The 17,583-nt window shown below is 40.8% G+C and overlaps 2 protein-coding genes across 2 annotated transcripts; one reads left to right on the top strand and one right to left on the bottom strand.

The window, feature by feature from the left end:
• Positions 1-4,576: 4,576 nt before the first annotated feature.
• On the top strand, positions 4,577-15,638 carry LOC136446507 (BTB/POZ domain-containing protein KCTD6-like). Its single transcript, XM_066444898.1, has 3 exons — positions 4,577-4,833; positions 13,069-13,411; positions 14,260-15,638. Exons 2-3 carry the CDS (start codon positions 13,085-13,087, stop codon positions 14,542-14,544), a joined length of 612 nt encoding a protein of 203 aa, XP_066300995.1. The 5' UTR covers positions 4,577-4,833; positions 13,069-13,084; the 3' UTR covers positions 14,545-15,638.
• A 619-nt stretch (positions 15,639-16,257) lies between these two features.
• On the bottom strand, positions 16,258-17,583 carry LOC136446620 (zinc finger protein 28-like). Its single transcript, XM_066445093.1, has one exon. The coding sequence runs from the start codon at positions 17,569-17,571 to the stop codon at positions 16,315-16,317; it is 1,257 nt and encodes a 418-aa protein (XP_066301190.1). The 5' UTR covers positions 17,572-17,583; the 3' UTR covers positions 16,258-16,314.

The raw sequence follows: 17,583 nt of genomic DNA, 5'->3' as shown, positions 1-17,583 counted from the left end.
TTGACTGCAAAATGCATATATATGCTACGACTAACATGTATCAGTTTCAAATTGGTCGGTAAGTTCGACCAAAAGCTCCGGAACTGGTGGATATACTGGCGGTGGACACTAAGGCTTCAACATAAGGCGGAGTGTAGAGATATCGCAGCTCGCACCTGGTCTTAAGCCCGCCGGCGCCAACTGCAAATGGCACAGAAATCTCCCATCCCATTTTAAAGACACGTAAAGAACGGGACCCGGCATGGTGTTAGTGAGTTACTGTCGTCAACTTGAGTTATGACCGAGACAAAACTGGAAGCTCCTCCTATCACTCGGCTTTAATATGTTTAACGCAGATGGGAAACTAGTCCATAGATGGAGAACTAGGAGTAAGTCAATATTTACCAGCTTTGGTCTGGCAGAAAAAGAAACATAAAGTATAAAAGCCTTCCGTTGCTGTCAGCAAAGAGGCCAGGTGTGAAAGGGGGAGGGAAATTGGCACTCACTCATCCTTTAACTGGTTTGAAGTGAATATCTTTCTAAGTATAAACGATGGTATAGAAATGAAGATATGTTGATAGATTGGGAGGTAACTTTGCTGTTTCGAATGGCATAAACCTTAGCTATAAATCCCAGATGAAGTTTTGAATGCGAGGTTTGCAAGGCTTTAGCATATACATCCTTGGCATTTCTAAAATAACGTTGCAAATGTGTTAGGATTATCATGGAAGCTGCACCACAAGACCTATTCAACACGACTTATACTGAACATCTTTGCAATGAGTATGACTCTATCGGCATATTCCCCGGCTTATCATCATGGGAGAAATATTAATTTCATCGACATATTCGTTCACCATTTAGGGACCAATTACCAGTAGGCGGTATATCCCATATATACATCAACCGCACCCCAAATTAGATAGACAGCTTTCTGAATAAATCTACCATTGAAATGATATCAAATGCCTTAGGAGAAGTCCTTATCACAAATAAACATGTAGGTTTTTCGAAGCGGCCATGTAGTGCTATTGACTTACTAGTAATTAGTCTTAGATCTACGATAGGGGATATGTGTTATGATGCATCGGTACGGTTATCAACAGTAAGGAAATATGTACGTATAACCTCGATTATACATGAACCGCTAGGGGAGTTGTGTTTGCTGCAGCCAATTGGGTGTAAATCTTATCACCATAGAACGTGTATTATTGGTGGCTATTTGCCTACTTCAAGTACATATATGCGTAATATATTATATAATTTGTAATGTGCAAACCTAGAAAATATGTCGCCTGTCGGTATTATTATTATCATTCTTTTTCTTCTGTATCTTATTACAGCTCCGATAGGGTATTGCTGATCTTGAGGGGACGGGGGTCAATCTTTATCTGTTTCTTTATTGAAGGCATTCAAAATATAATTTCTTTTTAAGAAAAGGAAAACAAAGAAATTACAAAACATAAACAAAAACATGCTGAAATGTATGTTGGCAGACTAACGGCTAGAAACAATGAAAGTTCCCCCTCGCAGCAATTTACGAATGCGATAAAAAGTACGTATATGTGTCAAATAAACTGAAAGAAATAACACCGGTAGAGTAGCCATAATGGAAACTATAAACAGATGGCAAGCCTTGACTATATTCGGATGTTTCTTCCACGTTAGCCTGCTACCATGTATGGAGGTATTACACGATGTTCATGTGTTGATCGTCACACTCAAGAGGATGCTGAAATTGGGTTACAATCCCTGGGAGGGGCTCGATCAATTTCTGTTGTTGTAGAAAATGACCGGCCCCACCGTGGATCAATAGGACCACCTAAATCTGTCGTTAACACTATACAGGGCAGTGTGAGTCGTGAAATGGCAGAGCTAGTGCGGAAATTGTTTGATAAGGATTAAAGATAACAGTCTTATGGATGTTGATTGTACCGGCGGCGCCAATTTGAGACTAGCGCCATTCTCAGGTATGAAATTTGATTCTCATTGAGAGAAACCGTGTACGAAAAAGCTCCCCCCCCCCGAAAAAAAACATATTGAAAAACATATCAAAGCAACCTCTGTCAGCAAAATGTTTAACTCCAACATTATAATTCATATGAAATTTTTTGAGCAATATGTTTTTCTTACCGCAGATATACATCTGATGAAATAAGTTGACACGAATACAAAGTAATGATCGTATTGGTATCAAAACATGTTTTTATCATGACGCAAGAAAAGGCAATAGGTTGATTGTTTCTTTAATCATATCCTCTAAAATAATCCACTCTCTGCAGCACGTAAGGCAATTAACGATTGTACTCATCGCCATGATTAATAACAACTAGTTATCTAGGACAATAGCAATATTGGGCTGAGCTCATTAATACACAAGGCAGAGGCCCTTCCAGACTGCACAGTGTGGAAGGGAACGAGACCGATGTTATACAATTATCTTCACCATCAGTCTCAAGCTGAAATATTACTCCCCAGAGCGGCGACACAATGGCAAAGAAAGCTAGAATAATCGAGAAGGCGGAGGAGGCAATCCTTTTTAATCATTTGCCCAAGTGTCATTAATAAAAAAGCCGAATTGAAAACACAAATTGGAGCTACTATAGTGCTGACAATGGGGAGATTGCACCTGCACCGGGCAGAAGACACATCGGCGTACCGGCATGTGAGGTGACCCGTAACCATGATGAAATGCAGCGAACTGGCGATGGATGTTGATTGATATTAGCAAGGCCGCTGGTTGATGTAATGGCGCTCCTACTTAACGGTACCAGAAGCCTGTCTTAGTCTCCAAAGCGGTTCATCTTTTGTGGAATAGACAACAGTCAGTGCACAGGGGAGGGTCTGAGGGATGGTAGCCTGTGCTGCACCCGCAAAAAGCATCAAAGTATAACAATTGCAACGTCTAATAGGACAGTGAATTGGTAGCAACAAGAGATGAAATATAGCCTTGAGCACATTTCCTGTTATCAAGATCAGTGTAGCAATCAAGTGACCAATGAATCGTTACATTATGACCAAAACATTATCGTTGAACATGTGTAGAAAGGAGGACTGCTGTACTTGTGCCTACTCAATGTTCAGCTCGCTTATTCTATTCAAGGTGTCAATGGCAGTACACTTTTACATTTCGCATTTTTGGTACCCATTCGGTTTAGGAATACTTTATAACTCACAAAGGAATCCAAATAGAGTAGTTATCAGGGTTTAAAGTACATGCCTCTTTGTTCCAATTGCTGGTTATCTGGGACAAATATAGATCATCATTCACAAGTGACAACCGCGATTGCCTGCCGCATGGGAATGGGGTGGGTGGGACAACTTCCTGCCAATAGAAGACTGAATTATACGCTGCTGCAAGTACGTGGTCTTTATCAAAGTAGAAATTATGTTCCACTTGCAGCTATCTAGAATAGATTCATCTCCATCTGTAGAAGGAAGGCATAATACTCTGTAAATCTAGCTAGCTCTTATCACATTTCATAGGAAGAGCACAAGTTTTACTCGAAGGGTTAAACGTTCTGCTTGCTACAGGTCTGCATGCAAAGTGTAAGATCCAGAGAATCAATTCTTTAGCTGTTTGACTAGAGCTTCCTGTGCTTATTTTTTTAAACGGTAAAATATGATGAATGAAATGTTAAGTTTCCGAGATAAGCATAGAGTTTTCCCCTTTCCTAGCAGTCACCCTGGACCGTGTCCTTTTAACACCAACCGAACTACAAATCAGATAGACAGCTTCCTAACTAAATCTACCATTGAAATGATATTGAAAGCGGAATTGCTGTCCAGTCAGAATGATGTATGGTTATAACATGACCTCTGCTAGGCGCCGACAGGCAGCCATCTTGGCTGTACATTGACTAATATCAACCCGTCTGGAAATTGTATGAGCAATTCGCGATGAATGGCACACCGGAAATTAACCTGATCTCATTGGGATTGTGGGCAACCGGGCATCGAAGCGAGGGCGTCAGCGCTTCGTGTAAATATGAATTAATTTCAAAATCAGAAAAGAAGACGAATGTAACGGAATCATCTCCCGTTCCCTCACAATGCTCTACGAATGATTTATAAGGTTTTCTGTCAGCTTTTGATTTCTTAGTAATCCTGACATTTATAAAGAGCTACATGGAATATGCCAGCGTCCACGCTTACGTCGTTGATGCTTTGAGCTGCTGCAAAGGTCAATGATCTTCAACACCTCAAACAACGTCTAACTAATGCGCTGTAAGATCATGAGGCTAATCTAGATTAAAGCAGACTGCTTCAGCCCGGGGCCACAAAACCTCCACGACAGCGGAACGTTTCGCCCATCTAACCAGGAGGACTGTATGAATCATGTAAACGTCGTTACGTTGCGTTCCATGGGCTCGTAATTTTACGTTGGGGTCATCACAACATTATTATAGGTAGGACGTTTGCAAATGAAAAATAAACGATGTATTTGATACACAATCGCATTATTCCCACAACCGGTCATGGAGAAAGAAATTAAACTTTACATTACACTTAAAAAATGATTATGTAGAATATATTTTCATAAATACATAGTACACATTGCACCTTCCTTACCCCTGTATAGGGAATGGCATCTCTCTCTGCCCTGCGGTGGATTGAAAGTCAATCAGCGAGTAGGACTTGGAAATCACGGTAATAAATAGTCAGGAGCCCTGGGTGTATCGCCAGTCACTCAGACGGGCGCAAGACCTGCACAACAGCCTGAAACAATTCAGCGAGGATGTGAGCTCGGCTCGAGTGAACGTTAGCGCCCCCCAAGCTAGTCGGTCTGCCATTCTACACGCCAGGTTTCTTTGCTGCAGCTGCCACACGAAGCCGATCAAAACAAATCGTCAGGTAAGAGGCCTCGTTAACGTAAAACGTATTCTACATGCTTCCATATACTGTCTATCTCAGATCATGTTTTGTTTATAACCTTAACTTGTACACATTTAAGTAATACGTGTAATATAGGGGATTGATATTCAAATAATGAATGGTTGTTTGTCTGCTTTACCGTAAATTGTCGGTCCCTTTGCTCTGATAGAGAGGAAACAAATTGGATTTTGCGGACCATGGTCAGTGTAACAACAGATTTCGTGTACACGAAACCACCAGACAAGCAGACAGTGTAGTTGTAATTAAGATGGAGAGAATCATACGGATAGTTAGATGTTATCTACAAGAAGAGCCTTCGACACGGTGCAGGAGATGGTCTGTAAGCATTATTGGGATGGTGCCAACATGATATTCTGCTCTACAGATTATATTTACAAATAGGAGAAAAGTGCGACTGATGGATTCCACATTACTGATTGTATTTTTGTTTCATTGCACCACATCTACACTAATCTGTGTAATAGTTGAACGAATAATCATTGATTATGGTTGTTCCACCATCATTCTAGTTCACAGAGGTACCCTTTGTTTGTGTATAACGTTCCTTCCCAAAAGACAATGGTACTCTTTCGGCAGTTCATTACGTCGCAGTATGGGTCGTGACATAACACATGCAGCTGGGATGGTAGGAAATGATATTTAGACGAAGATTATATTTCTGATGCCTCCCCATTGAATGCTACATTGCCATTGTTATTGTACCAATCTACATTATGCATTTGGTTGCTACCAGTGTCAGTTAAATGGGTGATTGACAACGTCCTGAGATTCGAACGGCGTGTTTTAGCCAGCTATATTAACATGTACCTTTACCAATACTGAGGCTATTTTTTCGTGACTTTGTGTGTATGTGTGAGTGTGTGTGTGTATGTGTATGTGTATGTGTGTGTGTGTGTGTGTGTGTGTGTGTGTGTGTTTGTGTGTGTGTCTGTTAGTTTGTGAACTGCACAACTCGAGAAGTTGTTCATGTATCACGTGTATCTGTGTGTTATTTGATATTGAGAATGACAATCATATTGAGAATGATATGGTAACCTCTGTGTAAACAAAATGAAAAATCTATCCTTGTGGTGCTCCATGGTGCTGCAGCATGACGTCCGGTTTCGATATTTCGTGTTCTGCACACGCTATGGTCATGATTCTTTAATGGCGGATAGCTCTTGAACTCGTAAAAAACATTTAGCATAGTTTGCGCTATTTCAGAGATATTCATATAAACCTCGGCCTCTTTACCCGAATAACCTTGATGGTACACCCGTCTAAGATATGCACATAAAGCTAGCTTTGCCGAATCCAGATAAGAGGCATAAATTGGTATTTTATTTCGACGAGCGCGATCAATGTTTGAGATTGTAGCGGAATACAAATACATCACAGGATTATGTTATTATGTATTTAGAGCGAAAGGGAGAGAAATCTAAATTATACATGACACTAACAAGGATTTTGTAGTGATTTAAGATGCAAGCCATGAAAATGGAAAGGAAATCTTGAACCAGCCTGAATTCTGTGGTGCCATAGACGAAAGTTTTATGTAATTAATGGAATGTTTGTACAACGGTTAGAAATATAAATGTATACTTATCGATATCATTCTGTCTTGCCTTCCGGAAATTAAATATATAGCAGAGAAAATAACGTATACCGACCTCCTTGCGTATACCTATAGCTAGAATACGTTTTCTTATTATCATTATAATTAAATTCCATGTGCACCTACAATATGAATTTACAAAATAGCACTGCCATTCCGATACCGGGTTTCAAACAAAGCAAGTGGTCGTTTAACATTCTCGGTGAGATTTCAATATGAACAAAACGTCAGCTCGTATTCCTTCAAGCAGCGTGTAATGCTGAAAGGTTATCTCACGCTCATGGATTCTTGTGAGACGTTGGGAATGGTTTGCTCGGCCGGTATTTGAGGCACTACATATTCCAGCGCCTACGGGCACCCGTATTACTATTGCATGTCACCTTGGCGCTTAGAGATGAAATATTCTCCTTCTCCGACGGTGTTAGCGAAAGCTAAAAACGATCGTTTTCTGGCTGTCTACAGACATCTCGTCTTCCTGTAATCGACGTTTTTTGCCACTCTCGTATCTCTTAGGGCCCATTAGCTTTCCTTTAGGAGTGAGAAACGGTGAAATGTCTCCGAATGTGGCACTTTAAGACTCTAGACGTCTCATGAAGGTACTCCGGTAAAGAAATATTGCAATATATCATGCCATTGAGAGCGTAGTTTTATTCCCAGAAGATTTAGACTGGCTCGTTTGACGCTACAAACGCAGCAGTCTGCTAAATTTGGTGCAGAATAAACGGCGAAGGTTTCATCATGCTGTACTTTCCTTTCTCAAAAGGATTGCGACAGTGCATTTGTAGATACGTTAATCATTCAAGGTGTTAGTTGTATGGGAAATAAGAGATGGAAAGGAGCAATTTACGGTGGAAATGACGTGGAAATGATTCTACGTACAATATACCTAGCTCCGATCGACTTGGAGCACAAAATAAATCATAGAGTAAAGCGACAACAGTTGTGGATGGGGAAAGTTGTACATGGAAAATCCATAATATATCAATATTTCCTCATCGTGAAAGTGATTTGATTTTTGAAACGCTGAAGAAAACTACAATATTTATATTTTAACACTTAAGATATGATCAATACTGCTAAAAGATGAAGGAGTAATAAATATTCATAGATTTCTATTGTCATTTTTGAATTTATCTGTGTAACTTTATAGAGTAATACGAGTCATATTCGCTTCGCTTTTGTTGTATCCAATTGCGTAACCTAGCACGTATCGTTACTCAACTTTTAATGTTCCGTGCACTATTTCAATTCTTTACCGTGGTCTTAAGTAGCTAGGATCAGTCTCGTCATCTATTTATGAAATCCTCAGTTCGGTACAATGACGGATATGAAAACATCGGCAGTACCATCATTCCAAAGGTCTATATAAAATCCGATTACTTGGTCCAAGAAAAAAATTAAAGTGAACGCTTTTCTTACCTCGTTTCTGTTACTGCCCATTGCCATCTATTGTCTCACAGACTCCATATACATGTAGGTCGCTGAAAAATAGTAGAAAATGGCCGAATAGACAGATCTAGAGCTAGGTTCCATACTGTACTGCCAGGCCAGCTAACTCATTTGGCACGTTATATGTCTATTTGGCAGATTTTCACTATTTTTCCAGCGACCTAGGCCTATGGAGTCCGTTAGAAATTAATTACCATCTACAGTTACTGTACAAGGTAACCTTTGTTACTGTAGATGGTGCCAAATACATGTACAGCGAGTCTGTTGAACTGTCGAACTTGCCATGGCAGAGTGCCGGTTTATTGCCAATAGCTTTTATGGAGGGAAATACAATTCCGTCCGGCCATTAAGCAGGCCTAGTGCTTTTACTTGATGGTGAGTGCACGATTATACACAAAGAGCTACTAATAAGCTGCAAGGGGCCCAAAATCTAATCATTTTCAGGTCTCATTAAGACCTACCTACATACTAAATTTTAATACAATCCGTCCAAGCCTTCCCGAGTTATGCTGTTGATCCACACACACGTACAAACACACACGTACACACACACACACACACACACACACACACACACACACACACACACAAATATCAACACACATTCACACATACATTAACGCTACCGAAAACTTAACTTAATAAGGCACAATTCCTGTTGTACCGAACTAGCTAACTGTCGTTTGCCTCCGTTGTAAAAGCCAGAATTCTAACGAGAAAAGTCTTGTTATTAATCAGTGCAAAATGTAACTTAATTGCCTGACTGTCTGCGTCTATGATAGGTGATAAGTCATATGACATTGAAAATACCATTAAGCAATTGTTGAATGCCCAATCGCATACATACGGAGACCATGCAAATACATGTAACTTTATGATTGTTATCGACACTCGTTCCCGTGGGCGTCATTTGAAGAGTCGTGTTTGGCTTGTCCCGGATTAAACACGGGTGTAGAAGACGACCTCTGATGTGAGGCCCATCTTAGGCTGTAACTTCGTCAATATGCTGCTGCCCCCCCCCCCCCAACACACACACTTCTGATAGCTGTAACTTTAACGTTTATGATAAGTACTGCGAAAGCACCATTTTGTAAGCATCAGTTACCCAGCCGTACTGTGCAATATTGATTTTAGTTTCATTTATTGGCGTGGCTGCAGCATAACATATTTATATGACCTGAGGGCTACCCAAGGGCAAAACATGATGACGAGTACAGAAAAAACCTACTCAAAATGACAAGGCTATTCCTTTTGAAACATTCTGGAGATCTTTTGACCGCTGTTATTTTCCTTTGACCATTTTGAGCAGTGTACGAACGGGCAAAATTATCTTGTGAGAAATATTTTTACAGTTGGTTTTCAACCACCTCTGAGTCGCTGTTCGACAAATCTTGCTCAGATTCACTGGCGAAAAGTAGTGGACGCTGCTTGAAACGTCTGATCGTTTCCAAAATCATATCCAGTTGCTTGAGTAACTTTTATTTGGCGTACCTCGGAGTCCCTTTCCGCTTTGCACATTCTTGAGCACCACACCAGAGCGTGAATGATTCAGGTGGTGTTAATAGTATAATCAAAGTTATGGAATCCACGCCAGTTGATAAACTGCAGTAGCAACAACGAAATCCCCTCAATATATCGGCCTAGAGTGTGAAAATCCAATACAGGTTCAACGTCCGACTTGAATGATCAATAATGGCCTCTAGGAACCCGGTAAAAGAGATCTGGTGGCGAAGAACCTACGAGCACACAGCACCTGGGTATTGAATTCATAGTGATGTCATGCACAACAGAAACATAGCCCACAGTGGCTTGAAGATAGGTATGCAATTTGTCTTCTTTCACTTCTGTAAAATTTGACATAATGTCATTTGATTGCATTATGTCTTTAGTTACTTTTCCTTATTTGTTCATCAATCTATAATGACTAGCTTTTTGTTGTTGTTTGATCTTATCTACTTATGTTTACATATCAAAATGATGAGATATCATAAAGTAATCGATCGCAAATAAGGGGAAACTCTGGAAAAACCTTGGAGGTTTCACGTTTATCCTGCATGGTTTTTCTATGTGTAAATAAACAATAAACAAAATCAGAAAGAAAAAAACACAATCTATATGCAGCACGTTAGATGTTTTAGAAGCTTTGAGAAGGTTTAATGTAGTTTTGAAAGACACGCCTCACCATCCACATATGCTAGCGGTTAGCTACATCCCAGTCAGTGCATGCCTCGCATCCAATCTCCAAATTACCCAGAATGTAACGTGATTAATGAACAAATTACGGCTTCCGTCGCGCTTACTGAAGATTTATGGGGCGCCATTCTGTGACATTATGAGGAACCATATTTCATTAGGAAAAGTCTTGTTAAGCCGACTCGCTTAAATGGCCTTAGGGCAAACGCACAACATGTATCCATAACGACGCTGATTATGCACACCTCCTTAAAATGGGCTTATTACCTCCGTGCATGGAGGTTTTGTTTTCGGTGGTTCTGGATGTTTGTTTTTTGTGTTCGTAGTTATTATGATACACTGTAAGTAGGAAAGTGAGTGGGAAGATGGTGTCACCGCAAAAGATCAGACTTGTGTAGTGACAGGAAGTAAATTTTGAGAGGTGGTAGAAGTAATCGTTTATCAGACATGACAGACATTCCAGGTCATGGGGTCAATGGAAGAAGCCACTAATTCACAGGGAGGTATTGTTTTGGTTTCTCTGTGTTTTCTCAGTTGTATATGATCCATATGCTAATCATGTTCATCGTAGAGTGACAGGAAGTGATCGATGGACACATGTTAATCAAAACCAGATTCTTTGCAAAGTTAATCAACCACAATTAAACAAGACATTAAAAAAAGAAACTGTAAATATTCAATAGAGCCATTTGAACTCTTCGAGCTCTTCTTGATGAGATTTTCCTTTGCAAAGCTAAGAGGCCCACAGGAATGTCGTAAACAGTTATGTAGGTTTGTCTTTTTTCCTAAGGTTATTATTTGAGCCTTGAGATGAAATTACTCGGCACGGCCAGACGGCTCCGACTGTTGGACGAGAGCCAAACGTATCTCCAAATTGCGTTTGTGCTTGCTAGTGCGTCTCATTTGTATAAAAGCAATTAGCATTCTAGTATATATTGGTTGCATGTAAATGGACGAATGTTAGTTATGCAAAAATCGCACAGACTTTATTCTAAACATTCAGGATTTTGAGTGTTAATATTATGAGAGAAGCTAACGTAAACATGTGTTTCATCGAAGAATTGGTTTTCGATATTTGTATATGTCAACATCTAGGCGACGGACGTGTTTCTAAATAGCTATTTTCATATTAATGACGGAATAAGTGGCAGAAAGACGATAAGAAATATGTTAGTATATATTGCCTTTAATCAAGCCCTTCAGTAAATATCATATCATAGCCCTTAGAGATGAAATTCTATGCATTTATTTTTCTTATCTGCTAGCGACAAAAAATATACGTCGTAAAGAAAATGATCGTCAATGGTTTGATTTGATATTGATTATGTAGCATAGCATTCCCTAGGAAAGTGCTGTATAGTGCTGACAGTGCTTATGTAAGTGTCTGCATATATTGATTGACAGAATGGCTGAACGTTGACATTGACCACTTTAAAGGCCACCGCCGTCAACTACATGAAGGGAAAAGTACATCAAGCCTTCGGCAGGCGCCTTCTAAGTAGATGGTTATCAGATTTTGCTCGCTCTCCGGAATACCAACTCCGAGTCATATTGATTTTGCGAATCGCTTGAGTCGACAGCCGAGTACTTTATTCTCGTCAGATGTTATCATGATGACAGTTACGGCTCTTTGTATATACAGTACCTCATTACTAATGCCTTGAATCTTACAAATAGCCTATTCTAAGTTGCCCATCTTTGGACGACTCTTTTCAATTCGACATATTTTTCTTGACTTATGTGTTGGTTTATGTAGCAAAACATTTGATCAAAGGTGTGTGTTATAAATCTATAAGATTAAGGTTATTCATTGAGGTAACCGAAATTTAACCCCACCAATTTTGTTCGAAATCAAGTCAAGTCCAAGTTGATTGCACGCAACAATTGTAACAGGTACAATGTAAGGCTATTTGCTGTTGAAGGACTAGTTATATTAATCTAGTACAATTTGCATGCAGCTCTAAACCCTACAGTATTGATAGAAGACTTAATGGTGTGCTCTTGTTATTGTTGCAGTATTCCAACTTTCATCTAGATGAAATTATGATATTGCAATATAAACATATTTGAAACTATGATATGATATCACACGATATATTATATAACATATTATGATCATAACGAGGAACACAGCAATAACTTCAGGAATAGCCATGGTATCGCGATGATGGATTTCGCCCATTAAAATTTGAGATGGAAATCTTGACAGCAAGCGTACATTGATGGATACATTTTTCATAATCTCTGGAGATCACCCCTTACTGTTCATAAAAGAAAGAGGAATAGATAAAATCAGCACGTTACAGAACTGGGATAGATATTTGTCAGGATACCATTATCAGAAAGAGCTCCCCATTTCTCCTTTATCGCCTACAGGCAATGCTGTACTGATTGCGGCAGTTTGAAGCACCAATTCCATACAGACCAAATAGGAACCATTTACATTGAGCATACAGCCATTATGTTGTCCAATATTCTCATTTTGTGAGGTATATGTTTCTAGATAAAAATATCCCGTACTTTGTGACAAATAGGTAAATACATCAAAGAATGATTAGACCTTAGAACCAGTAGACTAATTGTAAACGATAAGTTAACTCAACATGTTCAGTTGTTCATATACTTGTACGCAGGTTGAGTTTGTCATTTGTTTTTATCCTCTTGTTTGTATGTATGGTTGTAGTAGACCTGAAGAAAGTCACTGTACTTTGTTGTGTCTGTATCTGTATCTATATAGCCGGTATAAACGCTCTTCGACGTAACACACCAGCTTCGCAGGCACGCGGCGCTGCAGCAGCTGGTAATTACACTGAACGACCTGTCACACCTAGCCTTTGCACATCACACTGCGACCGTTCTTAAGTTTAAAGCTCAGAATCTAGTGAGGATATTCCTACAGTATTTGCAATGAGAACGAGTTCCATTCGAGTGTCAATTAAGATTGTCTATCTTTACAGGATTCCCAACAGCACCATGGATTACCAGCGCCTAAACGACAGCGACAAGCCGATTACCCTAAACGTCGGTGGTCACATCTACACTACCGCGTTCTCTACCCTCACCCGATATCCCGACAGCACCCTCGGCATCCTGTTCGGCGGTGGGCAGAAGTCCGCCATGTTGGATGAGAGAGGGAACTACTTTCTGGACCGGGACGGGGAGATTTTCCGTTACGTTCTGAACTATTTACGCACGGGGCAGCTCAATCTTCCGTCAAAGTTCCCGAACTTTGACCTTCTGTGTGCAGAGGCGGAGTACTACCAGATTCCGGGGTTTGGAGTTGCCTTAGCAAAATACAGAGTAAGAGATCTAGAATTTTGTAATTGGTTACCTCAACCAAGGACATTATTTTCATTTATGTCCTTGCATTGATAACAAAGCACAGCGTAAAAGTTGCTACAGTTTATTGGGTACCCTCAGCTCTATCCTAATCTAATCCTGGTAACTTAATTTTGGACAACGGTTTTCCGGATTAAAAAGGCTGCAAGCCTTGAAACTAATTGAAACTGAAGCTTGTCATTGAAACTTATGACCATTTTTTGATGTTATATAGAATAAACATGCTTATATCTCATATATAGCTATATCATGTATTTCACAACGTAAATCCCATAGGTGCATTTGACTCTATACGTTTGCAATTACTTCCGAATTCAGTGATCAGTGTTAATTTTAGGGCTTATCCCTAACTAAGTTAAGTTGCACAATCTTTGAACTCCTTTGTAGTCCCTACTTAAAATCTTTGAAACCTTTCTTTTCCTTGAAATTTTTTGCCCAATCTGGAGACTTTTTTGGTTAGAAGGAACAGGTAGGGTCTTAGCTTTCCCGTTTGGGTTGAAAATTGTTTAGTTCAGCAGTTTAGATGGCGTAAGAACATATGTGAGTTGTTGGGTCATGCGGATGGGTATGGCCGGGAACTAGGTCAGAGATAGGGTCTGTGTACTTCCGGTTGGCGTTTTTGCGAGTTTGAGCTGTACAACCCTCGGTTTTCTTTGCATGTTTATCAAGTATACCCTTGTGACTTCCTGGTGGAGAAGAGTTTTTAAGATTGAAGTTAAGGTAAATGCTTTTATAGGGCCTTACTTTAGTGGGTCTTGTCATGGCCGGCAATGGGGGCAAGTAACTTTATTGTCATCTCTTTATTCCAGGCCGGTCTGGGAAACATCTGTGTGATTCTAGACGTCAGTCCCGAAGGATCTTCTCTCGGCGTCTTCGGAGCCCGGAATCTTCTCGAAGAAACCCTCGGAACGACGTCCGGGAAATTCCGCAGCCAGTACTACAGCGACTGCGTGGTGAAGGCGGTGGAGATCTTCGACAAGCTCACAGCTCGCGGTTTCATCCTGCAAGGTGCAACAGCGACCTCTAGCGAAACCGAGGAGAACGGCCTGAACCAGCAGCAGACGTGGACATTCTGTCGCTCGTGTTACACTTAAAAATGTTACCAGTGGACATCGTCCAACTATCTAATTGAATAAACGTATAGTTGCCTTGTTATGTAAATAGTCCAAAAATAGTATACGATTTCCTCCCTTTGGTCAAAGCATATATGTGCCAACTGTACATGTGATAGCGTCATTCAAATTCTACTCCAGCAACAAAACATTATACACAAGTGTAACGTCATATACATATATAAGCCTAACGTAATGCCATTGCAGTTCTCTCATTTTTACTTATTCTGTTAACTGACTGACTTACCAAACAAGTAACTAGCTATGACTTCTTTTACATTAGATGTGATCTCAGCGATGTGTGTACTGAGATATATATATATTCTATGAAAACGAGATCCAGTCATCAGTGACAACATGTACACGGGGTTTTCAACTCCACTCTCTACCATGTACCATGCAGCCCGGATTATATACTGCCTGGTGTAGGCAGTAATGATTAATAGGTAACAGAACCTGATTTGCCTTCACATCTAGACGTTGCTTTTCATAAGATGTGTCCAATCCGCCCAAAACAACAAGAGATGAAGAAATGTTCAGACGATCAATTCTATCAAGAGAAGTATTCACCATTCAACTGCTTCCATGTCACTCAGTAGGAAAATCGGTCGGGCGACGAATCTCAGGCTCTATCTGCACACGCATCTCCAAGCATTTCTCCGAGTGTACATGGAAACGCCTGTGTAAACCCAATCTGAGATTCGTCGGCCAATCTATTTTTAGAACTCTAATTCACATTTTCGGCAGTTAAAATACGCTCGGTGTTCTCTCAACCATCGTGCGATTTTTATAGATCGGCCGATTTCCGTATATGCGGCAAAGAGCCCCAATGAGTCCCGTCCAATATGATATGGTAGAATTTGAGGTGAAAATTGACGCTCGAATCTATGACGATCAACAAATACGACCGAAGCTCTTCAACCGTGTGACGGTTTAAAGTTTATGACGACATTGACACTGGGTACGGGAGGACAGAGTATCTCATCGTGCAAAAGAAGTTTGTCCAACTTATATTCATTGTGGAAATAGTGTCACAATAAACAAATGTACGAAATGTAATAAATAGTCATGATTCAGCCATGGCAGACTCCTAAAAAATGAAAGAAAATATTTAGCAGTAATGATAGTTGATAAGCCACAGTGATTCTGTATGATTTAAAGGAAATTCGAAGCTAAACTTAAAATTAATTATAAAAGTCTACTAAACTTTGCTAATTATACCCCAAAGTCAAGTCTACACTTGTTTTACATAAGTCCGCCATAGTTCAGGGCTCTTCCGTCATTTGCAACTTGGGCCGTTCTGACGGCTACTCGCCTGATTACTAGTATTGAATTAATCAATCGTAAGGTTGCAATGTATGACGTCAGGTCTCGGTATTTCCAAAGTGAATAGGGCTTTTCAATTAGGTTTCCTGAGGATGGATTTAGAAGAATTTTCTGACGAATTAGAGGGAATCGAGGATCTAATGAGCTTTGAATTCGGAAAATTCCTCGAAATCCGTCCTCATGAAAGCCAGATCCAAAATCCCTGTTCATACTGAATGGGAAATGCCGAGACCTGACGTCACATATTGTGACCTTACAATTGATTAATTCAATCTACTCAATTCGTTCAGAACGGCCCAAGTTACAAATGACGGAAGAGCCCTGAACTATGGCGGGCTTATATACATGTAAAACAAGTGAGGACTTGACTTTGGGGTATATTTAGCAAAGTATGGTCGACTTTTCAATTTTAAGTTTAGCCTGTCTTTAACAGGGACTCTTCATGTGTTCCTTTAAACCATTCATCCTGGCGAATTTCTTGCCACACCCTTCACATTCGTAAGGTCTCTCACCGGTGTGTTTTCTCAGATGTGCCGCCAAGGAACCGTGCTGAGTAAACTGCTTGTCGCATTCAGGACATACGTATGGTCTCTCACCGGTGTGAATCCGCGCATGTTCCTTCAAGCTATCGAGTAGACCAAACTGTTTCGGGCAGTGCTCGCACGTGTAGGGTTTCTCGCCCGTGTGGGTTCGAACGTGTCTTCTTAAATCGCTCATTTGGCTGAACGTCTTTTTGCATTGTTCACAATTAAATGGTCTCTCACCGGTGTGGACCAAAGCGTGCTGTTGTAAATGTCCCAGCCGAGTGAAACTCTTCTCACACACACTGCACTTAAACGGTTTTTCTCCAGAGTGAATGCGCATGTGGTCCTTCAGCCTGCTTGACTGAGTAAACCGCTTTTTGCACTCTTCACACTGGTATGGCTTTTCACCGGTGTGAACTCGCATGTGGGCTTTTAAAGTGCTCTTCACACTAAATCGCTTGCTACAGTCATCGCATTTGTACGGTTTCTCTCCTGTGTGTGTCCTCATGTGTCTCGTCAAGTCGATTTGCCAAGTAAAAGGCTTGTCACACACGCTACAGATAAAAGGTGTCTCGCCAGTGTGAGTTCTCGTGTGTTGTTTCAAATCTCCAAGGCGAGAGAATTGTTTTTTGCACGAGTTACAGCTGTAAGGCTTATCACCGGTGTGCATGCGCATGTGCTCCGCTAGGGCACCTGCCGCTCTGAACTGTTTAGGACATTCCGTGCACTTGTGTGGTCTCTCACCGGTGTGCGTTAAGATGTGTCGCTTCAAGTCGCTTTGCTGACAGAAATCCATGTCGCAATTGGCGCACTGGTAAGGTCTCTCACCGGTGTGAACACGCAGGTGGTTCTTCAAATCGCAAGACCGAGTGAAGCGTCGCCTGCACTGACCGCACAGGTAGGGTCTCTCACCGGTGTGAGTCAGTCGGTGCTGTTTCAGGTGGTGCTTCAGAAGGAACCGCTTGTCGCAATCCCCGCACTTGTAGCGTCGCTCACACTCGCGGTTGAGGGTATGTACCTGCAGGCTCTTAGCATCGGAAAAGGTACCGGCGCACGTTTTGCACTTGACCTCTGAAGATGAAATCACTCTGTCCTCATCTCCAAGGTCAGAGATATCAGGAGGTGTCCCTACGTTTCCAGATGATGTGACGGTCTCCATAATCAATCTTTG

The sequence above is a fragment of the Branchiostoma lanceolatum genome, chromosome 12 (genome assembly GCF_035083965.1).
Source record: "Branchiostoma lanceolatum isolate klBraLanc5 chromosome 12, klBraLanc5.hap2, whole genome shotgun sequence".
Lineage (NCBI taxonomy): Eukaryota > Metazoa > Chordata > Leptocardii > Amphioxiformes > Branchiostomatidae > Branchiostoma > Branchiostoma lanceolatum.
The sequence above is the reverse complement of the archived record's forward strand: the minus strand, read 5'-3'. Positions and strand labels throughout refer to the sequence as shown.

What these genes read in the sequence shown, in the direction of transcription:
- LOC136446507 (XM_066444898.1), top strand. Translation starts at nt 13,085, where the DNA reads ATGGATTACCAGCGCCTAAACGACAGCGACAAGCCGATTACCCTAAAC. An exon ending in TTGCCTTAGCAAAATACAGA is followed by an intron (nt 13,412 to 14,259) that starts GTAAGAGATCTA and finishes TCTTTATTCCAG; the next exon opens with GCCGGTCTGGGAAACATCTG.
- LOC136446620 (XM_066445093.1), bottom strand. Translation starts at nt 17,571, where the DNA reads ATGGAGACCGTCACATCATCTGGAAACGTAGGGACACCTCCTGATATC.